The sequence below is a fragment of the Bos indicus x Bos taurus genome, chromosome 25, assembly GCF_003369695.1.
Source record: "Bos indicus x Bos taurus breed Angus x Brahman F1 hybrid chromosome 25, Bos_hybrid_MaternalHap_v2.0, whole genome shotgun sequence".
NCBI lineage: Eukaryota > Metazoa > Chordata > Mammalia > Artiodactyla > Bovidae > Bos > Bos indicus x Bos taurus.
Window position 1 is genome coordinate 42,197,185 of NC_040100.1, and position 23,829 is coordinate 42,221,013.

Here is a 23,829-nt window from a genome sequence, read left to right on the forward strand (position 1 = left end):
CTGACTTTGGTTGGTTCCTACCCGCATTTAAATTTGGTGTGAATTGGCAGAGGGCCGTCTGATGGCACAGGTGTTTTGGCTATTTATTTGCTGAGTGGTTTGGCCTGGGGGCCCAGGGCCTGTAAGACATCCACAGGCTTGGAAGCCTGGCCTGGCCTGCCAGGGGCTGGGCTCGGCCTGCTTGGTCAGGCTTGAAGTCAGGCCATCTTTTTCAGTCCTTCAACTACCTGCACTTATCTGTTGCCACTGGTTTTCTTTTCTCTGTCTCTTTTTAAAAACATATTTCCTTTTTGGGGCACAGTATGCAGTGTGTGAAACTTCCCTGACCAGAGATCGAACCCGTGCCCTGCTGTGGTTAAGCGTGGAGTCTTAACCACAGCGCCACCAAGGAAGCCCCTCTCCTTTTTTAATCGACATATAGTTGACTTACAACGTTGTCTTAATTTCTGCTGTATAGCAAAGTGACTCAGTTATACGTATACTGTATATGCATTCTTTTATATAGTCTTTCCCTTACAGTTTATCTCAGGATCCTATCAAATACAGTTCCTTCTGCTCCACAGCAGAACCTTGTTTATGTTGCTGCTGGTTTTAATGTCTAAGTGGCGAATGCTTTCCATTTCTCTTTACTGCCTTCCTCACTGGTTGAGAAGTTGCCCGAGGACAGGGTCTCACCTGCTCTCTCCTTACATCTTCGGGGTGGGGCAGACAGTGAGGCCCTGGTCAGCGCTGGTCCCGGTGACCGTGGGCTGAGGGTTCAGTGCGGATGATGCTTGTAGCACGAGTAACTCGTGGGTCTGGTGAAGGACGGATGGCCAGCCCTTACTGCCCACACTGAGGAACTGCCTGACCTGTTTGTTGCCTTGTCAACTGTGTTCTGGTAATGGCTTAAAGAAGGAGAAATGTAAAAAGAGGAAGCACCCAAATGTGTGTCATTTTGTGTGGAAGGCAGAAAAGTGAGGTTGCTCTGGGGTTTCCCTTGCAGCTCCAGCGCCGTGGCGCGGGGGTGGGGCGGTGACTCTGGGGCCGGCTGCTTCTATCCTCGGGGTGGTGGGGGCCCAGGCGACTGGGGTCTCAGGACACTGGTCCTGCTGCTGTGGTTGTTGTTCAGTCGCTCAGTCATGTCCGACTCTTTGCAACCCCATGGGCTGCAGCACGCCAGGCTTCCCTGTCCTTCACCATCTCCCAGAGTTCGCTCAAACTCATGTCCATTGAGTCAGTGATGCCATCAAAACCATCTCGTCCTCTATTGTCCCCTTCTTCTCTTGGCTTCAATCTTTCCCAACATCAGAATCTTTTCCAGTGAGTCAGCTCTTTGCATCAGGTGGCCAAAGTACTGAAGCTTCGGCTTCAGCATCAGTCCTTCCAGTGAATATTCAAGGTTGATTTCCTTTAGGACTGACTGGTTCAATCTCCTGGCTATCCAAGGGATTCTGGTGACAGCCTGTTTAATTTGACCTTCAGGGCTTCCCAGGTGGCACTGGTAGTAAAGTGACCCGCCTGCCAGTGTAGGAGATATAAGAGATACAGGTTTGATCCCGATCCGTGGGTCTGGACGATCCCTTGGAGGAGAGCCCTGCAATCCTCTGCAGTGTTCTTGCCTGAAGAATCCCATGCCTGGTGGGCTCCAGTCCCCAGGGTCGCAAAGAGTCAGATATGGCTGAAGTGACTTACCGTCACTTACCGTGACCACCGTTGCACTAGTGAAGTGCAAGTACTCTTCACTGTTGGATTCCTAGATCTTTTGGATGGAGGGTGACTCGTTTGTGCAGTGTGGCTCTCCCTGCAACCTTCCCCCTCGTTTTTCCTGCTGCTGAGGCTTTACTCACTCTCAGTTGGGACATGCAGGTTAGGAAGAGAACATGGCCCTGCTGCCTTTTCTTTCACCTTCCAGGTGTGTGGCTTGTCCACCTGGATGAGTTCCTTTAACTGAACAGATGATCCCAAGGTTGGTGACTGGAAATGTTTTTAGACATACTTTAGTGTGCAGCTGTGGGGTTCTCAAGACAGGAATTTACTGGGCATTCCCTTGGGGTCCTGTGGTTAGGACGCCACACTCCTGTTGCAGTCCCGAGTTCACTCCCTGGTTGGGGTACTAAGATCCCACAAGCTGGGCAGTGCAACCAAACAAAAAAGACAGGAGTTTATAGATCTTTCCAGTCACCTTGTGGGCTAGATGGGGAGAAGGTTAATTAAGCTCAGTGGTTTAATTTAAGGACCCCTCGCTTGATGCCTTTTCCACTGGCTGTGTCTTCTGGGGTCACCCTTCTCCTGGTTATGTGATGGTGGGAGAGTTGCCTCACCTCTCTGAGTTTTCCTATAACATGAGGAGGATGAAGCAAGGGCCTGCCAGATGAGGCTATCAGGGAGGCTCGTGAGCTGGTCCGTGGTGGTGCCGGCACGCAGCAGGTGTCCAGGGCACACAGCAAGTGCTTGAAGTTTCAGATCCTGCTGTGTCTTCGTTGTCATCTGAACTTACTGGTCTGCTCAATGTTGGTGACATTTTCATCCAGGTGACAGGCGATTTCAGATCGTGACACTTTGCAGTTTTACTAATTGTGTATCCTGAGAGGCACCCAAAGCTGCCATCCTTAGCTCCAGAAGTAGCATCACCATCTACCAGCTCCAGCCCAGCCCACCTGGCCAGCCCAGCCCACCAGCCCAGACTCCCTGGCCAAGCGTGTGCTCAGCCCTCTGCTTCTCGCTGTGGCGCCCGCCACCTCCTGCAACCACAGAACCTTCTAGCTGAGTCTCTGCCCCAGTCTCTCCCCCACCGCGCCCAGAAGGATCGTTTCTAGATGCCGGTCTGGCACGCGCTCCTTTCCTCCTTGACGCGCGGACTCCCCCCGGCTCCTGTGACTTCGCGTGTCCACGGGAGACCTGGTCACAGTGCCGATACACTGTGTGTGCCTCGTGTGCCTGTCGGTCGGGGGGGCTGGCTAGTGAGAGTTCGTGAGCTAGTTGCAGGAGAATCAAAAAATATTTTCTCTATTTCAGTCCCACAGAACTCTGTAGTCTTTGATGACAGATTTCAGCAGAGCTCAGGACTTCGGAGATGGAGAGGCCCCTTTGTCACGTGCTCCGCGGCAGTGGCTTTATGAAAGGGGAGTGCCTGCAGGGACCGTGGCCCGTGGGGCTGCCGCAGCCAGATCGAGGTGCCTGGGCAGGCGGGTGGCCGGGCGTGTGCGTCTCTGTGTGTCCACCGCCCAGGGATCAGCCGGTTCTCAGGTTTGCGTGCCAGTTAGCGTCACGGAGACTTGCATCTGATTCATACGCACTGTCTGTTAGTCTCCTCTAGCATCCTGACTTCATTTACACCAGTTTACCTGGCATCCTTAGAAATGGTGGAGTTTGGCCAAGTGGTCGTTGTTCAGTGAGGGAAAAGGCAGATGGCCTAATAATTCTGTCTTCAGTCCACCTTGAGGCTGAGTACGTGTGTGTGTGTGTGTGTGTGTGTGTGTGTGTGTGTAAGTAAGAAAACCAGCGTTGCTTTATTTTTCCCCCGTGTCACATCAGTACAAATGCACATTTTTGTGAACCACTCAGGCTGCACCCAGGGCCCGTTAATTCCAAAAAATGTTTGATTGAGAAAACAACTCAGTCAATCTCTTCAGTTCCTTCCCAGAACTCAGGCGTGCCTTCTGACTTAGTGAAAAGAAACGTAGTCTCCAGGGCCGTGCAGAGGGCTTCGTGTCTGTCTGTGAGGGGCTGCAGCCTGCCCCTTCCTCATCCCTTCTCAGAACCAGTGAAAACCTTGGGAGCAGCTGGACTCCGCTCTTTTGTTTGGACCAAACTCCACCAGTTTTTGTGGATAGAGACAACGAGCCTTGCTTGGTGTGGCCCGGTGGACACCCTCCTCAGCCCCCCAGGGCCAGGAGGCTCCTACTGCCTGGCTTATGGGGTCTTAGTTCCCCCACCAGGGGTTGAACCTGGACCCTCGGCAGTGAGAGCCGGGACACCTGACCATCACTGGGCCGCCAGGGAACACCCTGCCTTGTGTCCTTGGGGTCATTAACATGCTTTCGTCTGGAATCAGTCCTCTCTGCATCACTGGCTCATTTTCAGTCTTCTCTTAAGGAGATATTTAGAAATGATCAGAAAGCACGTTGCATGCGGCACTGCGAGTAATAGCTCGCAGTCAGAATATAGTTCACTTGGTGTCTGATCTGATCTGACACAGGGCTTGTTGTACAGGGATTTTTTTTGTATGGCTGGAGAATATAGGCTTTCTGTTTTCTTCATTTGGTTTTTCTACATTTTCCAAATTCCTATAAAGCATACATTTTTGTAACTAGAAAATATATTATTAAAATATATACAAAAATGTATCATAAGAAGGTCTGGATGATATGCAGTTTTCAAAAGCATATCTTTGTCTTTTAAAAGGATCATATGTGGAGAAGGAACTGGCAATCCACTCCAGTGTTCTTGCCTGGAGAATCCCAGGGACGGAGGAGCCTAGTGGGCTGCCGTCTATGGGGTCGCACAGAGTCGGACACGACTGAAGCAACTTAGCAGCAGCATAACTGTCTATTGTAGTCCATTATTTTAATTATACTATCAAATAGTAGCTTATACATGAGCTTATATTCTGTTTTTCAACAGTTTAATCCATGATTGCATTTGATAAGCAAATAAAAACCATGTATTGTTTTTAATATTGTTTGGAGATTGAAATGAAGCAAACTTTGTGGCTAAAAACAATTTAAAGCAATGAGACAAAAATAAAGTTCGTAGGTTAATATAAAAAAATAAAGCAATGAGACAAAATAAAATAAATAAAAGGATCATATAAATGTTTCCTTTAAGTGTGATCTTAGGTTTTAATGTTTGCACTATTATACCAGTATTTTAATTAATTTTAATTTTCATTAAAAAAAAAGAAGGAAAAATTCAAATAACACTAAAAGGCCGAAAACTAAGTTTGGCAGTCTCATGACCCCTGGCCTTTCCAGGGTGGCCACGTCCAGCTTCTTACCCGAATGTGAGTCAGCTCAGGTCACCATGGCAAAATACGGTAGACTTGGGGACTTGGGTGACAGACTCTTCTCATAGTTCTGGAGGCTGGAGGCCCCAGGCCGAGGCGCCAGCAGCAAAGCAGCCTCTGTCCCATTCCCCTCGAGGTTTGCGCATGGGCCTTTTCTCATTAGGTCCCGGTGGAGACAGACAGCTCCCTGGTCTCTTCTGCCAAGGGCAGTGATCCTATGGGATCAGAGCCCCATTTATATTTCTATTTATTTATTTTATACTTTTTGAAACCTTGTACTTATTTGGGCTTCCCTGGTGGCTCAAATGATAAAGAATCTGCCTGTAGTGCGGGAGACCTGGGTTCAATCCCTGGGTCAGCAAGATCCCCGGGAGAAGGAAATGGCAACCCACTCCAGTACTCTCGCCTGGAGAATCCCATGGACAGAGAAGCCTGGTGGGCTTCTGTCCCTGGGGCTGCAAAGAGTCGGACACGACTGAAGAGACTAACTCGCACTTGTTCAGAGACCTGTGCTGCGTCTCTTGCTCCACGGGCTTGCTCTGGCTGCAGCAGGCAGGACTGCCCTGCCCGCAGCCCAGGTTCTCCCTGCAGCAGCCACTGTGGCTGTGGTGCGGGCCTGGCTGCCCTTGGCCTCTGGGGTCGTCCCAGACCGGGATTAAATCTGCGTCCCCTGCCTTGGCAGGCGGATTCTTAACCCCTGGGCTGCCAGGGAAGTCCAGACCTTTTCTCTTTTGTAAACTGTTTCAGTAGTTTTTGTCTTTTTTCCCCCATTGTGCTTCATATGTATGTTTTCCAGACCTGTCTACCATCGGCTCGTTTCTCTTCAGTCTACTATTAGGCCTGTCTGTGGAGTTCTTGGAGAAGGCAATGGCACCCCACTCCAGTACTCTTGCCTGGAAAATCCCACGGACGGAGGAGCCTCTTGGGCTGCAGTCCATGGGGTCGCTAAGAGTCAGACACGACTGAGCAACTTCACTTTCACTTTTCACTTTCATGCATTGGAGAAGGAAATGGCAACCCACTCCAGTGTTCTTGCCTAGAGAATCCCAGGGACGGGGGAGCCTGGTGTGCTGCCGTCCATGGGGTCGCACAGAGTCGGACACAACTGAAGCGACTTAGCAGCAGCAGCAGTGGAGTTCTTAACTTCAATTGTTATATTTTTCAAGTTTAGTGTTCATTTGATTCTTCTTTTTGTTTTTTTAATATTCAGTTCTCTGCTCAGGCTCTCTCAGAAGCTTGTCTTTTAATGAACATGTTCATCACATGCATTTTAATGTCCTGTAATTTTAAAATTGGGGTATTTTGTGGTTCTTTTTCTATTGTCTGTTTTTCTCATGTTCTTGAGTTGGCTGGTCCTGCCTCCTAGTATGCTGGGTAGTTTTTACTAAACACTGGATATAGATTCTGTATGTGACACAGATTAAGAAATCACTTGAGGACCCCAATCACATTTTTCTCCAGTGAGGGCTTACCTGGCCTTTAGTGTGGGGACTTGTCACTTTACACCAGCTGGAACCAGTCATCCCTTTAGGATAGCCACTGGGATCCCAGCTGAAGGCCTGGGGTCTGCACCAGCGTCCACACCTTTGGTGCATTTGAAACGCCCATGTAGGAATTCTGAAGTTACCACATTCTCAGCCTGGAGGTCACTGCTTGAGGACCTCAAGGAGAAAAGTGGGACCCTGTGTCTGACTTCTCCATCTGTTCTTCTCTTTTCCCTCATGTTTTAGCCCCTTAAGACCTCATTTCCCTGGTAGCTCTTGTGCCTTGTTGTTGACTCACTAAGTCCAACTCTTTTGTAACCCCATGGACTGTAGCCCGCCAGGCTCCTCTGTCCATGGGATTTCCCAGGCAAGAATACTGGGATCATTCCATTCTCCAGGGGATCTTCCTGAGCCAGAGAGTGAACCCACGTCTCCTCATTGCAGGTGGGTTCTTCATCACTGAGCTGCCAGGGAAGCCCCTCTGTGCCTTAAAACACATGAAAACCTTTCTGTCTGTTTTTCTCATTGGTCTTGCAAGTGGTAGTTTGCTCCCGGGTCAGGGGACTAAAATCCACATGCCATGCAGTGCAGCCAAAAAAAAAGAAAAATCTGTGAAGAGATGAGTCCTGTTGGGCATCCCTGTTTCTCTGGATGTGCCTTTAGCTGCCTACGGGCAGAGTGAGTGCTCCGTGGATCATACAGCTCAAATGTCCTTCTGTGTCCACACAGTCACCCCATTTGCCCTCTCAATATTGTTCAAAGGTAAATAATCTGAATAATTGTGTGCCCTTCCAAAGCATCTTTATGAATATAGAAATTAATACAAACATATTGTTATATTTTCAATATTAAATACATTGTAAAGTAGGAATTTTCTTTAGAGAAATGTATGTGACCTAAAAAATGAGGTCCATCACACAGAATATGGTTTATGTTGAGTATGAACTCCAGACCCATTGTGTATATGTTCGTTTTTCAGGTATAAAGATGACTTTACTAATCACTGTCAGCATTTCTGGTGTTGTCGTTGAGTTTGGGTTTTGTTGCTTCCTCCCTCTAGGTATTGTTGCGTGTCTCCCGTGTGACAGAGGCAGCTGGGTGGATTATGGCTGGGTTCACTGTGACCTAAATGAGAAGCACACTCGGGGCCCTGGTGGACCTCGTGTTACTCGGTGCGCACGGCAGACGGGTTCAGCCACGTGTTGGCTCACCTCCCTTAGTGTGAGCTGCTGGCCTCCGCGTCCGCCCTGCACGGGCCCGTGTCTGAGCTATGCCACCGACACTCTTCCTGGGGGCAGAGAACAGGTCCCCAGGTGCCCCTTTGCTGGGGCCTCCCGCCCCACGGGGGTTCCCACTCTCTGCTGGTCTTGGCTTCCCAGCGACGTGGCCATGCCCCACCTTCCAGGCAGCCCCCAGGGCCACAGGCACGGAGACGGCAGAGTTGAAGGGGCCGGATGAGGCCTGGCGCGGTGCTCCGAGGGGCGGTCTGAGCCGGGGTAGGCCAGTGACGGGACACTGTTGGACATCCCAGCGTCGACGAAATGGCAGGCTTGCACGTTGGTGCTGTGAAATTCTGCTTTGGAATGTAAAGTTTTGTGGTGCCGTGTGCAGTTTGTTGGAATTAATGTAAAGGTGACACATTTTCGTGGTGAACAAAGAGTCTGGCAAGTGAGAGCAGTCCAGAGTCCATCCTGTGTGCAATGGAAGCAGGGGCTGTGTCTTGCCTGGTAGGGCTTTCTTGTAAGGTGGTCAGGGCAGGTTCATTTGGATACGGTAAAAGTCCTTTAAAAAGAAAATCCGTTTGAAACGTTGTGAAAGAAAACTTCATCAGTGGAAAAATCAAATAACTTATAAAAGCAAAGTACCTGAAGAGTCTGAGTTCTCCCTCAGGTTTTCACTTTCTCGGCAAACTTCATGTGCTGAGTCAGGGGAGGCAGACAAGGGTGTCCTTCGGGCCTAGGGGCTGCCAAACGCGTGGTTAGCTTAAAGAAGGTTGAGTGTTACCTGGGGCTTCCCTGGTGGCTCAGCAGTAAAGAATCTGCCTGCAGCGCCGGAGATGTGCGTTGGATCCCTGGGTCGAGAAGATCCCCTGGAGAAGGAAATGGCAACCCACTCCAGTATTCTTGCCTAGGACATCCCATGGATCCTGATGGGCTCTAGTCCATGGGGTTGCAAAGGTCAGACATGACTTAGTGACTAAACAATAGCAAATAACGAGAGTTACCTGATGATGTTAGGAAGTGAAGAGGGTAACCCAAGGCTTGGAATTTCTGGTTTCTGAATTACTTCAAGGGAACAAATGGTACTGTTTTATGAACAGAGTTTTGAGTTTGACTAGATTCATAAGTGCATGATCTTAATTTTTGAAAAGCCATGTTTTCAGAGTTGCTGATTTGGTCTTGTAGCTTCAATCCCGATAACTAGTCTCCTCATCAGAGTTCTGTGCGATCTCAGAACTGCAGCCCTCAGCCTCCCGTCTGCTTTAGGTTGTGAACTGGGGATCGATTCAGGCCTGTGGTAAAGAGGTTGTGGGCTGGCCACGTGATCTGTGATTTTGAGCTCATCAAGAGCCCATGTCTGGAGTCCCTAGCTGGATTTGCGCAACCTCAGGGGTTGACAGCCTGCAGTTTGTTGGGAGGTGTCGCTCGTGCATGTTGATGGTGGTGATTCGCATTTGTGAAGAGTGACCAGCCTTGGAGCTTCTGTTTGAGCCGTCAGAAGCTGGAGTGAGGGGCTGAAGTCTCCAGGGGAGGTTAGTGCCAGATGCATGCTGACCCCGTCATTGGAGTGAGAGTGATTCATTAAAAATCATAGTGGCAAACACATACCTGACCATGTGGAAAGCAGACAGCTAGTGGGGAGCTGCTGTCTAATTACAGGGAGCTCAGCCTGGTGCTCTCTGATGACCTAGAGGGGTGGGGTGGGGAGTGTGACTGATTGGCGTTGTTGTATGGCAGAAACCAACACAACATTGTAAAGCAATTCTTCTTCAACTAAAAATTTTTTTAAATGAATACCAAAAAAAAAAAAAAAAAATCACGGTGGCAGATTCTGTGAAACATTTTTTGTTACACTTTTTAAATACTGCCACATGGAGTTCCTCTTCATCAGATCCATGTAATCTAAAGATCTGATGTGAAGCATTTGTGTGAGTCCAGGCCCTGAAGGATTTCTGCTGTCTGAGAAGCCTGCTGTGCAGAGAAAAGCTGATGTAAACGTGCAGTGTTTGCGCGGAGCAGAGATGAGCAGGGCTTCTGCTCCGGTTCATCCCTCATTTGAGCTCTTGCTGGCGAGTTCCAGTTGCGGTGCTTTACAGTTTTCAGCGTGCTCTTCACGTATATTGTTCCATAGATTTCAACTGCTCTGCAGCAATGAACATCCAGGGACACGTTGCAAAAGTTATATAAGAAATATATTTGGTGCAGGAAAATTGAAAAATACAGATAAGTGAGAAGTGATCTAACTGGGTCCCTCTCAAATCTTCTTGGCATCTGTGTGGCCTCCTCCCTGCACAGATGGGCCCTGACCCATGTCACTCACAGCATGAATCTTTAGCAGGTGTTGTAAAGAGTTGCTGGTTTATCGTAAAGAGTTACTGGTGTTCACAGCTGCACACAAGAATTGTGGCAAAGAGGGAGTCCCCCTCGCTGACCCGTGAATCTCTCAAGCCAGGAGTGCATGGTCTCCCTTGAGCATGGATTCTGACCTTAGCGCCTTGAATCTGCTGTGTTCAGCATCTTACAGGAAGTCAGGGGGGATCTCCGTCCTGCAGCCCTTAGCCCCCAGCCTCATCCCACTCCACGTGCGGGATGCTGTGCCGGACGTGCTGGCCCATCTAAGTCTAGCGGTTTCTGCATCATCTGGTGCTCGGCATCCCCTTGTGTGCTCCTGAAGGGTGCTCGGACCCCTTTCAAAGAGGTGGCCATCGTCAATCCACTTTGCAGGAGTAACCTGCCCACAGTCAAGTGCTGGTAAGCAGTGGTGAGGGCATATGGGCCCTGGGGGCCACTCTGGGGCCAGGGTCCTCCACTGCCTGCCTTGTGGGGGGCCGGGGTGTGGCGTCCGTGACCACCACGCCCAGTCCGTGCCTGCCTTTTCCACAGAGCGTAGATCCTTCTGTTGTTACTGTTCAGTCTTGACTCTGATGCCCTTTGGCGTGTTGTGCAATTCAGCATTCATTCATGGTAGTGGGTGCGGTGTGCCAGTTGGGTAATAAAAATAAGTAAAGGGTCATAAAATAAATAAAAGGCGTGTGGGACCGGGAGGCCACCTCACAGCACAGATCACAGGCTCTAGACGCCTGCCTGGTGAAGACCCGTCAGGGTGGGGCGGGGCTGCTCAGGGCTAAGAGGATGGCACAGCAGGTAGATGTCCTGCTACAAGGGTGCGTCCTCCCAGCACACGCAGATCAGACGACGGGTGTGAATAGAATGTGCATCATCCTAAAGTATCTCTGCCACTCATCACCTCTTTTTTGAAAAATAATTTTTTAGTTTTGGCTGAACTGGGTCTTGGTTGTTGCACACAGGCTTTTTCTAGCTGCAGCGAGTGGCGGCTACGCTAGTTGTCAGGCTTGGCCTTCTCTTCGCGGTGGCGTCTTGTTGCAGAGCGCAGGCTGCAGGACATGAGGGCTTCAGTAGGTGCGGTGCACAGTCTTAGTTGCCCCGCGGCGTGTTCAGTCCCAGACCAGGGATTGAACCTGCGTGCCCTGCGTTGGTAGGCGGACTCTTTATCACTGGACCACCAGGGGAGTCCCACGAGATCATCTCTTAATTACAAAGGAAAACAGTGAAGTTAGAGGAGAAACTTGGCAGGCACTGGGTTTGCCGCTGGCATTTGGACCAGCCTGCAGGACGTTCTTGGAAGCATGGCGGCATCGCCTTTGTGCCGCTCCTGGAAGCGCCTGCCGGGATCTCACAGGAGGCCGTCTGGGCCCTTGAGAGTGTCCCAGCGGGACAGGCTGTGGGCGTCTGAAGACTGGACAGTCATTATGCGGCTGTGGCCTGGGTCTTGGGACATCGGAATGGCTCTCAAGGCCACTCCTGCCCAGGGGAGGGCTCCGCGCTCTGCCTCCTGCTGCTCTCTGTCTGTCTGTCGCCCCTGCGTCCCAGGTCACTGGGCTTTGGCCTGGGGCACCAGGTCTAGAGGCTGGGTGGGGAAGGTGTGGGCCGGGCCAGCCTCGCCTTCCCAGGAGGGGCTTGCAGAGGTGATGACCAGGAGGGTCACTGCACAGGGCCTGGGGGCACAGAGCTCTCCCGAGACCCTGCTCTTGAGTCCTTTGGCTTTTACCAAGGAGGGAAATTGCTGGATCCTACGGCAACTGTTTTAAGTTTTAGAAACTACCAGACTGTGTCCCACCGAGTCTCTGCTGTTTACACCCCCGTCAAAAGCTTACGAAGTTCCACAGAAACTGAAAGGATTACCAAGCAGTGAAAGTGAATTTCAGCCCACTGAAATTACCCTTCAGGAATAAAGGGGAAATCAAGACAGTTTCAGACCAGCAAACACTGAGGAAGTGTCAGCTGCAGCACTTGTACTCACGGATGTACTGAAGGGTGTTCTTCAGGCCGAGAAAATGCTCTCAGGGCAGGAGGGACAGGGGAGGGCGTGGTGACTCCAGGCCGCTGTTGAAGGATAAAGCAAGACTGGTGATGTCTCCTGGGGTTAAGATACCACATGGATCCAAAACCCAAATGCCAACAGCACATGAGTGTGTGGGAGGTGGGTGGAGTTAATTCTGTTTTTTTTTTTCTTTTTTGCTGCTCCATGTGGCACGTGGGCTGTTAGTTCCTCAACCTAGGGTCGGACGTGCACCCCTGTAGTGGAAGTGCAGAGTCTTACCTGCTGGACTGCCAGGGAACTCCCGAGTGGAGTTACCTCTGACCATGTGTTGCCTGGGAACAGGTAGAATGCAGTTAATTGGACCTTGATGCATCAAGGGTACCTGTTGTAATCCCTGAAGGAACCATTGAAAGAACAGTGAAAGAGCTACTTTATTAGAGGGAGGAGACAGAAAATAGAAAGTATTCCAAAAGAAGGCAAGGAGGAACAAAGTATAGAACAGCCGTGACCGACAGCAAGCAGTGAGCCGGTGGATCCACTCTGTAGCCACACTGAACGCAGCAGGACCGGAGAAGCGATTAAAAGGAAGAACTGTCAGACCAGATCGTGGGAAGGCAGCTGCTCAGGAAGGAGACAGAAGCAAAAGGACGCGGGAACTGTTGGAGGGAAAGTGTGGAGGGCGGAGTCCTGCCCTCAGCGGCCCCAGAGGCCGGGGGGTCCTGCGGGTTCTGTCGTGAGGTCTGGAAGCCACAGAGAGGCCGGAGGTGTCGCTAGATCCCGCGTCTGAGTTCCGGTTCCGGCTGTCCTGTGGGGAGCAGCCGGTGGCCCCTGGGTGACGTTTTGCAGAGCTTCCTGTGTCACGGCAGCCTGTGGCGCCTGTCCCGAGGGCTGGCCTCGCTGCCGGCCCCTCCTTCTCTTTCTCCCCACTCACTTTTCTTCCCCGTGTGTCTGGACGTGGAGCTGTGTGTGTGCTAGGGTTTGCTCAGCACTGGACGCTGGGGAAAGAACCCATGTTTTCCTTGCTTGTCACCTCAAAGCTGGGTTTCCTGGGCCCCGTCGGAGGAGGGCACAGGCAGCCCGTGCAGGTGTTGGGGTTGCAGGCTCAATCCTGCCCTCTCGGGAAAGGTGAGGGCCTGGGGCTTGCAGGTGCTGGCCCTGAGGTAGGGGGACATGGAGGGGCGACTCAGCTGTCTGTGGTCTGAATTCCAGCGCAGTGGCTGTGTTGGTGATCGCATTGATGGTTTGTGTTTAAACAGCCAGAGGAATAGCAGTGTCATTTAGGGAGAGTGTGGTGCTGCAGATGTGGGCTCTGCGTCAGCGCTCATGTGGGCCCAGGGCGGCCCCTGTCCCTTCCCCGGAGCCTCTGGGCCCTGTGCCCGCCCTCATTTGGCAGGAACCTGGCTGCTTTGGGGGCTCAGGAGGACCGTGATGTGGGGTAATGAGCCCGGGTCCTGAGCTGGAGGGCAATCGTGAGCACTGTCACCGTCTTGGAGGTGCCGTGGCCACTCTGCTTGTGTGCGTGGCCCCGGGGAGGTGGGCTGCTCGCTGGGGTCTCTCCAGCGATACTGCCTGGCCCGGCCCAGCTCACGCGTCCTGCGTGACTGGCGTTCTGAGGTAGCAAGGTGTGGGCTGGCCTTTCCCCAAGCATCCACAGCTCACACCACGGCGTCCCCCTGGGCCCCATGGATGCAGAAGCACTCTGCTCCCTTCTCTGCAGCGAGCACACGGGTCCCCAGAGCCAGTGTGGCTGCCGTTCATGAGAGCCCTGACCAGGATGAGGCTGCAGTCAGAGCCCTCAGAGGCCTCCTCGTCATGTCCCCGCTTCACACGACCCTTGGGGACTGACCACTGCTGCTTCCAGGGGGCTCAGGGAAGAGCAGGTGGTGCGGGGAGCCGCAGCTGCAAGGGACTGGCGGGGCCTTCGCAGGATGAGCATAACAGAGACTCCAGAAAGGGGGGCGTGTGTGGGGTCAGGTGTGCGGGGATTCAGGACACGGTGGTGGTGTGGTGCTCAGTGCTCGTGGCTGGATCTCCATTTTGATGCAGAGGAGTAAGTGGATTTTACATGTACATATTTTAGGTAGAGATCTTAAAAAATATTGAAGTATTTGGAGAAAAACTGAGGGATATATTTACGATTGTCAAATGAGGAAAGTTGGCCTATGTAAGATACAAAAAAAAATCTGTAAGGAGAAAGATTGGTAAGTCTGATTTCACAGAAGTAAACTTGTCTAATACCAAAATCGACATAAACAAAGTTAAGAAGTGACATTTAGGAAGGAAGTATTTTCACGTATTTGTAACCAGAGGTTAATAGTGAGAATATTTAAGTGAAAGTCGCTCAGTTGTGTCTGACTCTTTGCGACCCCGTGGACTGTCCATGGAATTCTCCAGGCCAGGATACTGGAGTGGGCAGCCTTTCTCTTCTCCTGGGGATCTTCCCAACCCAGGGATCGAATGCAGGTCTCCCACATTGCAGGCAGATGTTTTACCAGCTGAGCCACAAGGGAAGTTCAAGAATATTTAAAGACATCTGTAAATCACTAAGAAACTCATAAACCGCCTAACAGAAAATACAAAGTATGAACAGGTCATTTAAAGAGGAAAGAATTAACTTAAGTGACATCTCAATGCTCCCCCTGCTGACCATCTACCAGGGAAATGCAAACTGTTAGTGTCAATTTCTGGCTAGTTCGGCGACCCATGGTGGCGCGTCCTGCCCAGGGGGTGCGGGATGGGCACTGATGTCCCAGAGGGCAGCATGGCAGCCGCTGTCACATCCACGGCCCTTGTGCTCGCCCCTGCTCGTCCACGCTGTGCCAGTGCTCAGGCTTGTGCCCCGGAGGCCTGGCCGGGGCCCTCGAGGACGGCTGTGGCACGGGGCGGGCCGGGGGGTGTGCTCTATGGGTCAGTGAGTTTGCGGCAGAGCGCTGTAGGGGCGGGGGCGCGGAGCTGGCGCCATTTCTAGTTACCGGCAGAGAGCACGTGTGTGCAGCTGTGCTCACGGGCACGGCTGCCTAGCTGCACAGGGGCGGCGTGGGGTGCCCGTCTCCCCGGAAGCGCGGGGTTGGGGGCGGGGCGGACCGCGGCCTCTTCTGCCCTGTCTCTTCTGAATGCTTTGGGTCTGTTCCACGTGCTGGTGTTGCAGGTGATCCTGAAGAGGATCAGTGCGCGGGGGCGTGGCCTGGCGGCTGCTAACATACATCCTTATTGGCAGGTGTGGATCGTGGCGGGAGCCCGTCAACCCCTACTACGTCAACTCTGGCTACGCCCTCGCCCCCGCCACCAGCGCCAATGACAGCGAGCAGCAGAGCCTGTCCAGCGACGCTGACAGCCTGTCCCTCACCGACAGCAGCGTGTAAGTGCCCGCCGCCCCCTCCCCAGCACCACGGGGGCTGTTCCTGGAGACCCTCCTGCAGACCAGAGCCTCAGTTGCTTCCCTCCAGGCGAGACTGGCCAGAGCTGCCTGGCGGCACCCAGCCCTGGTCTCAGTGGTGCTGGTGTGTGCGGTGCGTCCAGGGCAGCCACCCCAAGTCGTCCGCTCTGTGCTCGCCCCGCTGTGATCTGGAAGCCGTCTCACCCGATTGGCAGGGCCTGCCGTCCCCTCGGTGTGGCTCTGTGCCGGCCGGCCGGCCAGGGCCACAGGAGCCTCTGCACCCTCGAGGGTGCCGTGAACCCCTGTCCAGGGATGCCTCCCCTGGGGAAAGTGCTCACTTCTGACACCTTTCTCTCTAGTTTGCCAATGACTTCGGGGACCTTGGCGCAGGTCAGGATGTAATGGTGTCACACCTGCCCATGTCACGCCAGGGCATGGCCTGTCTGCCTGCTGGGGTCACACGGGGACCAGCTCCACCGCCCACGCGCGTCAGGCTTGCCTGCGTTCAGTCACACACCGTTTGCTGTCTCTCTGCCCCGACAGGGAGGTTCTGGCTTGGAGCCGGCAGGTGTGTGGGCATCTACCCCCGCGACGGCACGTGGGCTGCGGCCCTGACCCTGTCAGCGGGTTGTGGGGACTGTGTCCCTGCCCTGCGTGGTGTCTGGAGGTCAGACAGGCTTCAGTAAGGAGGAAAAGGCTGGCTCGCCTGTCCTTGCAGGTGACTGGGTGATTCTGTGCTGTGGCCCTGCCTTGTGGTCTGTCCTGTCTCCTGGCGCCTCGTACCGCCTGCCCAGGTCTGGCTCTGGTCTGACAGCCCCGCGTCTGGCACATCGGGAGCCCTTTCTCCTCCTGTTGGGGGCCGCAAGATGGGGACGTCATCCTGGGGCAGTTGGCATTCATCATTATGTTCTTCTTTGTTTTGACTCTTTCATAGAAAATGTTGATGTTTTTAACAACTTACTTGATATTACTGGGGTTTCAGCACTACCTGCCATGAATATAAAATGTCGTGTTAAAGGGTTCCAACGAGCTGTGCCCCTCAGAGCCCCCGGGAGCGGCTGACAGCACGCGTTCTGTTCTCTTCCCCAAAACTTAGTTACTACAATGTCAATTAATCTCTTAATTCTTTCTAAGGGAAGGACATATGTTTGCTAAAGGGAAGATCTAAAACAACAAAAAGAATTTCCCCGATACTCTGTTCATCTTGGTTTACACTGAGACTCAAAAATATAGGAATAGTTAAGAACTTGGAATGTAAGATTGTGGCAGATATTTAAATATACTGAATATATGAGGCAAAAAAAAGGATCATGTGTTTCATCTGAATTATTTCTGTTGGCAACTCAGCATCACCTCCACTTGGCAAAGGGCTTCATGGTCCAGTGCCGTTGGGCACAGGCTCCATGGACAGCGCCTGGCCTCCCAGGCGTAGGCTTTAGGTGCACGGCCAGAGCACGTGAGCCTCACACACGGGGCTCAGGACACCTGAGCCCTGTGAGGGCGTCCAGATGCACTGCGGCTCTTGTTCCCTGAGGCCCAGCCCCCTGGACCTCTGCACCCGCTGCTGCACTGTGGCCCCAGCTGGGGTCCTGAAGGCCTGGGGCACCCAGCACCCCTGCCGCTATGCCCTGCTCCGAACCAGGGCCGCCCTTCCCTCGCACTGGGCTGAGTGTGCCTGGGCCAGGCTGGGGCACACCGAGCACCATGTGCCTGGGGCGCCTCTGCTGGCCGAGCAGCAGTCAGCGCGGGCCGTGCGTGGGAAGCAGGTGAGGGGCCAGGGACCGCCAGCACTGTGGGTCCCCCCTGCAGGAGACCCGGGAGGCTGGGGGCTGTCAGGGGGCCACCCCTCAGGTCCTTGGGAGACGGGTACCAGAGAGCAGGAGGCGAGCAAGTCAGATGCTTCTCAGATAAGTGCTTAGTCATTTTAAAGGCAGTATGTGATTTGACTTACGGTTACATCAGTCTTCAGAAGGGTTGTAACTAAAATCACGTCAAGAGAACAAATTTGAGCATCTGACAGATTATGCTGCTTTACTGTCTTATCCTGGAAGAAAGCAGGATTCAGGAACCCGTCCTGTTCTTTTTAAGAATGCAAAGTCGTCTTCAGCCAGTGCAGTTCAGGAGACAGGCCGTGCGGGCCTGCTCCCAGAGGCCGTGGCCGAGCCCTGCGTATGTTCACAGGAGTGTCTCTCTGACAGGGATGGAGTCCCGCCCTACAGGACCCGCAGGCAGCACCGCCGGGAGATGCAGGAGAGCGTCCAGGCCAACGGGCGGGTGCCTCTACCTCACATTCCTGTAAGTGTCCGCCTGCGTGCGCCCTGCTCCCACCCGAGGGGCGGTGGCCCGTGGTCCTTTGGAGGGTCCGGGTAACTGCCTACAGGGTTTCTCGCTCTGCTTACAAGTGTTTTGGATTTGAAGCGATTTCAGTTTATAGCTCATACCCGCCCCCAAAGCTGTGCGGCGTGCTGCTGTGAGGCGTGCGTGGAATTGCATTCTCTGAACATGGCTCCCCCTTCCCTCCCCGGCTCCTCCCTGCACCCAGCTTCTGTGTCAGTCGTCCGGGGTGCAGGGCCCGGGCCCCCCTCCCGTGTCGGGTGCTGCTGCCCCTTGGGTGCAGGGTGGGCGCTGCAGAGCGCCTGCCCTTCTGGCGCCCGGGCTCAGCCCCGACCTCAGGGGTCTGCACAGCTGGATGCTTCTGCACAGCTGGCTGGTCAGTCACATGAAGCCCTTCTCCAGGGCTGGCTGGCAGCCTCGGGTGGGCGCCTTGGGCTGTGGGCGCCAGGGTAGCCGTCCCCGAGGAGGCGTAGCCCCCGGCCTCCTCAGGGTCTTCACCCATGGTCGTGGGAGGCAGGAGGCAGCCGTGTCTGCTTATCCCCGCCGGTCAGCCCGGGGCAGGGAGGAGAGTGCAGACCGTGCCCTGCTCACCACGGTGTATCAGGGCTTACTGTGGCATTTCCTCACAGCGCACATACCGAATGCCAAAGGAAGTCCGCGTGGAGCCCCAGAAGTTCGCGGCAGAGCTCATCCACCGCCTGGAGGCCGTGCAGCGGACGCGGGAGGCCGAGGAGGAGCTGGAGGAGCGGCTGAAGCGTGTCCGCATGGTGAGTGGCTGCTGTGGCGCGGGCCACAGCGGGCCCCTGAGGCGTTGGCCTTCTCCGTGCAGTGGAGGGCATCTCCCCACCAGCCGGACAGGTCAGGGCTGGAGGCCTGCGTCCTGCTCCGCGCCCTCCCTGCTGCGTGGAGCCCAGATGGCCTCCCTCGGGCAGGGCAGCCTGAGGCTCTGACCAGTGACACAGCTCTGTCTGTCTCGTTTCCTGGCCGGTAGCCTTTCTGATAGAATTCCGGGAGCTGAGAGTCTCAGCACACCCGATCTATTTGCTGTAACTCTTTGCCTGTAGGGGCCTGCATGCCTGTCTTTTTTGCCTGCGGTGGCGCTCTCCCATCCTGGCTGCTGCACACGTGTGTCATTCTACACACGAGGGGCCCCTGGGCAGAGGTGCTGTGACAGGCGTGCCCCCGCCCCGTCCCCCTCATGTGCCCCGCCCCCCGGACCTGTGGGCCTCGAGGCTTCTGGCACACAGGCCTCTCAGGGTGGGAGTTCATTCTCTTCTCAGTATTTTGTTCAATATCTGAAACTCAAAATGTGACTTTCTTGTAGGAATTATTTCTCTACCAATCATCTGATCTTCCTGTTTAAACTGCAGAACCTGAGCCCTCCCCGGACCCTGTCAGAACCCGAGGGGGTTCTGTTTCGGGTTCCACGTTCCCCAGGGGTGCCCCGTGCACCACCACTGAGGGCAGTGCCGTCAGGGTGGGTGAGGGGCCTGGCAGGTGGGCAGTCGCCTGGCCCTGACACAGGCTGGGCTCCCCTGCCTTCCCTACACGGAGTCAGCAGGCACATCTCATCGCGGGGCGGACCGTGGACCCCTGGAGGTACCGGAAACAGCCCCGAGCATGAGGTAGTCACAGGCCGTGCTGTGCCATGAGGGGCCTCGCGGGACCGTGCCCTGCTCTCCCTCCCGCCATGTGGCGATGGCATGGCCTCCTGGCAGGGCAGGTGCAGCCCGAGGCATGCCCAAGGCCCTCGCCCCATCACTGCTCAGGAGGGCATGACCAGCGGGCAGGGTTAGGGATGCGCTAGTCGTCAGAGCTGAGGGTTTCTGCCTCCTGGGAGCTGCCTAGAACAAATGCAGACCAGACTCATGCATGTGCCAGTGCACTGGCGGAACTCAGCCCGGGTCACGCGTGTGAGGAGGCCGTGTGCCCTGGCAGCATCTCCACCACTGCCTCTCTGTGAGGCTGTCCTGAGCGCGTTGCCATCGACAGTGCTTAAAACAGGCTCAGGAGGCAAGCCGTAATGTTTCGTGAAAGGAGTTTCGGAAACCTGCAGACTGGCAGGTTTCACTGCAGACCTGGGCTTTTGTGATGCGCTGCTGTGCTTCCGGCCTTGGCTCAGGCTGTGTGCATGTGGTCCTGGCCGGTGGCGTAGGGTGGGAGGGGCGCACTCAGGCGGCCCAGCCTTCTGACGGCGTCTGAGGCTCTCCCACTGCGTCCCTGGCAGGCGCTGGACGGCTGTGCCTGCAGCCCACGAGCTCTCAGGGGGCTGGACCCGGCAGTGTTCTCTGACATGACCAAACGTGTCCCAGCAAACGTCCGGTGTCAGTTGCTCAGGGCCTCAGGCTCAGGAGGGCTGCCACGCCTAGTCCTCGGGTCCCGGCTCCCAGCCTCGGGGGTGTAGCCGGCCGGCTCCCAGGGGCGTCCCTCCGCCCCAGGGGGTGGCTCACTGCCCAGCAGTGGCCGTGTGGTCTTGAGTCTGTTGCCGGGAGTGATTTTGTAAGCTATGTGAACCATGATATAAACAAGAATCCTTTTTTACGAGTAATAGCTCAGACATTTTTGGGGCCATGCCTTGTGGCTTGTGGGATCTTAGTTCCTGACCAGGGATCTAACCTGGAATCCTGCAGTGAAAGCACCAAGTCCTAACCGCTGGACTGCGGGGAATTCCCACTGCAGATTTTTAAGTAATCAATTATTTTCGGTTGAGCAGGGTGTTCTGGCAATGCGTGGGCTTTCTCTAGTTGTGGTAAGCAGGAGCTACTCTTTGTTGCAGTGCATGGGCTTCCCACTGCAGCGGTTTCTCTTGTTGGGGAGCACCCGTCCTAGGGCATGTGGACTTTACTAATTGTGGCTCATGGAGCCAGTACTTGGAGCACACAGGCTTAGTTGCTCCATGGCATGTGGGATCTTCCTGGACCAGAGATCGAACCTGTGTGCCCCGCATTGGCAGGTGAATTCTTACCCACTGGAATACCTGGGAAGTCCTACAAATTTTTTAATAATTAAAGTTTACTGTAAAGCTTGGAAAATCAGAACAGAAGAAAATGAAAACTAGTGCTGAAGGGTTACGTAAATGTGTAGTATTTTATAGTCTGCTGCCCTGGGAGGGCGTGAATGGCATCAATACGGGTGCCCCTTGGTGCGGGTCTCCCGAGTCCCCACCCCCTGATAACCATGGAGCACCAGGGTCGGGGTGGGGACAGGGCGAGTGCAGGGACCCAGGGTCCAGGTAGCGATAGAGGGTGCAGAGCCCAGAGTCCGGGGCTCTCTAGGATGGCTCCCAGCTCACCCGCAGGGCTGCGTGTCCCCCCGTCTGCCCCTGTCTCCCAGCCTGTCCTCTCGGGTGCCGTTTCTGAGTTGTGGTGCCCACAGCTGGCGGCATGTCTGGCTGACCGCAGGCACTTCCACAGCGGTGCGGCGTCCTGTGGGGACTCCTGGGGGCTTGTTCATGTAGCGCAGGGTGGCTCAATCATCCAGTCTCTCAGCATCCGCTCAGGGCAACTCAATAAGACTAGACAGTGAACGTCAGTCGTGTGTTTCAGGATTGAAGTGATTGAATGTGTATGTTTACAGGTCTGCTTATAGCAACTCTCAGAGTCAAAGGAAGTTCTGCTAGTTTGATGTGATAATTTATTAACACTTGTAGCAAAATAAGGAAAAACCAGGAGCTCTTCTGTATAGGGGCAGTGTTTCCTGGGAAAATATGATGGAAAATACGGCAGTAAAATTGAGGAGTAGGAAAACAGTTGAAAAAGATAAACATTTTTATTGAGAAGCTTAACGTGGAAGCAGTGCCAGGCGTCCTGGTGGTCTGTGCGGCCCTGGTGCTGTGCCCTCCTCCGCGTGGCGTGTGGCCCTGTCCCCGCACCAGGGAGGGGAGCCCAGGCCAGCCCCCATGCGCTTCGTCCTCCCAGAGCTCGGCCACACTGGCGTGGGGCTCGGGGCCACTCTGGATCGGGCGGCCCCTCCTGCACTTTGCTGGCCTGGCCTTGTCCCCAGCTCAGGGCTCGGGCCTTTGTGCTTTGTGTCCCCAAGCACGGGGTCTCCACGGTGCAGCCAGTGCCGAGAGGTGCCATGCTGTCTTGTTCCAGCAGGAGGAGGAAGGCGAGGACAGCGACATGCCCTCTGGCCCCCAGGGCGCCAGCCATAAGCTGCCCTCGGCCCCGGCCTGGCACCACTTCCCCTCCCGCTACGCGGACGTGGGCTGCACAGGGCTGCGGGACGCGCACGAGGAGAACCCCGAGAGCATCCTGGACGAGCACGTGCAGCGAGTCATGAGGACGCCTGGCTGCCAGTCGCCGGGGCCCGGTCACCGCTCCCCAGACAGCGCGCACGTGCCCAAGATTGGGGTGCTGGGGGGTGCCATGCCCGGGCATGGAAAACATGCGCCCAAGTTGGGGGCAAAGCTGGACCCGACTGGGCTGCACCTCCACAGACACGGCCACCACCACGGCCACCACGGCGCGGCCCGGCCCAAGGAGCCAGCTGAGGCTGAGGCCGCCCGCCGGGTCCCGGGCAGCTTCGCCTGGGGCCCGGAGCTGCACGGTCACGCAGCCAAGCCCCGCAGCCATGTGGAGAGCACGGGCGCCCCCCCTGCCGGTGGCGACGGCCTGGCCTACGGGTGAGTGTGAGCGGCGATCCCCCGCCCTGGCCCACGTCAGTGCAGGTGGTGTGCCCCGGAGAAGGGTCCTTCGTGCCACCCTCGGGCCAGAGTTCCCCTGAGGAGTCCCTAAGCCAGGGCCAGAGCAGGTTGGCAGGAGTGCGCGCCTGGGTGCACAGCCGCGGGGCTCCAGCCCTGAAGTACCGTTGGGTTGGATGAGCCCGTTTCGGGGGTGGTGTCTGGGTGAGGACAGGTGGCTGGGCCCGAGCTGCCTGGACACCTTCCGTCCACAGAGTCGGCCCAAAACAGCCCAACCGCGCCTGCAGGAGTGTGGCCAAGGCCCCAAGTGCAGGCAGGGCCCTTGCGGGCTGTCGTCCCCAGCCCTGCGGGTCCCGGCCAGCCATCCAGCCTGGGCTGGCTGAAGTAGCAAGTGACCAGGCCTTGCTCTTGCAGTGGGAAGGTGGGCACGACCTCCAAGAGAAACTCCAAGAAGGCGGAGTTGGGGAAGAGCAGCAGCACAGAGGCGCCAGGCCCGTCTGAGGATGCGGAGAAGAACCAGAAGATCATGCAGTGGATCATCGAGGGCGAGAAGGAGATCAGCCGGCACCGGAAGGCGGGTCACGGGTGAGGGCCCCCGGCTGAGTCACCACCCCCCCGGCTCTGAGTCCCCTTCCCCTGGCTCTTAGTCCTCCCACCTCAGTTTGAGTCCTACCCCCCGGCTCCAAGTCCCCAACCCCCAGCTCTGAGTCACCCCCCCACTGCCGGCTCTGAGTCCCCCCACCCCAGTTCTGAGTCCCCCCAACCCCCAACCCTTGGCTCTGAGTCCCCCCAATTCCCAACCCTTGGCTCTGAGTCCCCCCACCCCTGGCTCTGAATCCCCCTACCCCCGGCTCTGAGTCCCCCCACCCCCGGCTCTCAGTCCTCCTCTGCCCCAGCTCTCAGTCCCCCACCCCCCAACTCTGAGTCCCCCCATCCCCGGTTCTGAGTCCCCCCACCCCTGGCTTTCAGTCCTCCCCTGCCCTGGCTCTGAGTCCCCCACCCCCTAGCTCTGAGCGCCCCCTGCCCCAGCTCTGAGTCCTCCCCTCCCTCCAGCTCCAGCTGCGTCTGCCCCTGGCTCTGTTTCCCTCCCCACCGGCTCTGAGTCCCCCCACCCCCGGCTCTGAGTCCCTGCCATCTCTGGAGCCTGCTGTCAGCACCAGGCAGCAGTCTCTGCAGGCCATGTGCCCATTCGACCAGGGCCAGCCCATGGCAGCGTGAGGTCAACCCTGCCCTGTGTGGGCCCTGTGACAGGGTGGGCATTGGTGACAACGTCAGTGTCCCGGGCAGGAGTGCCCAGTGGTGGGGTCAGCTGCTGCAGCCCCACTGGGCAGGATCCTACAGCCCTGTGGCTGTCCCTCCAGGAGGAGCCTCTGGATCTGGCCTCCTTGACCCCAACTGCCAGAGAACACGCCTCTGCTCCGGCTCCTCCGGCTCCATGTCGGTT

General features: G+C 55.4%; 1 protein-coding gene across 6 annotated transcripts in view; it reads left to right on the top strand.

The window, feature by feature from the left end:
* The window catches only part of AXIN1 (axin 1), a 43,003-nt gene that overhangs the window by 13,396 nt on the left and 5,778 nt on the right, over positions 1-23,829 (top strand). For 4 of the 6 annotated variants that reach the window (XM_027526842.1, XM_027526846.1, XM_027526843.1 and 1 more), the window contains exons 3-7: positions 15,251-15,391; positions 17,608-17,704; positions 18,373-18,510; positions 21,838-22,367; positions 22,800-22,970. In XM_027526842.1, the coding sequence (XP_027382643.1) occupies positions 15,251-15,391; positions 17,608-17,704; positions 18,373-18,510; positions 21,838-22,367; positions 22,800-22,970 (1,077 nt within the window). The remainder of the gene's footprint in view (positions 1-15,250; positions 15,392-17,607; positions 17,705-18,372; positions 18,511-21,837; positions 22,368-22,799; positions 22,971-23,829) is intronic. The other 2 variants (XM_027526845.1, XM_027526847.1) reach the window with 1 other exon arrangement.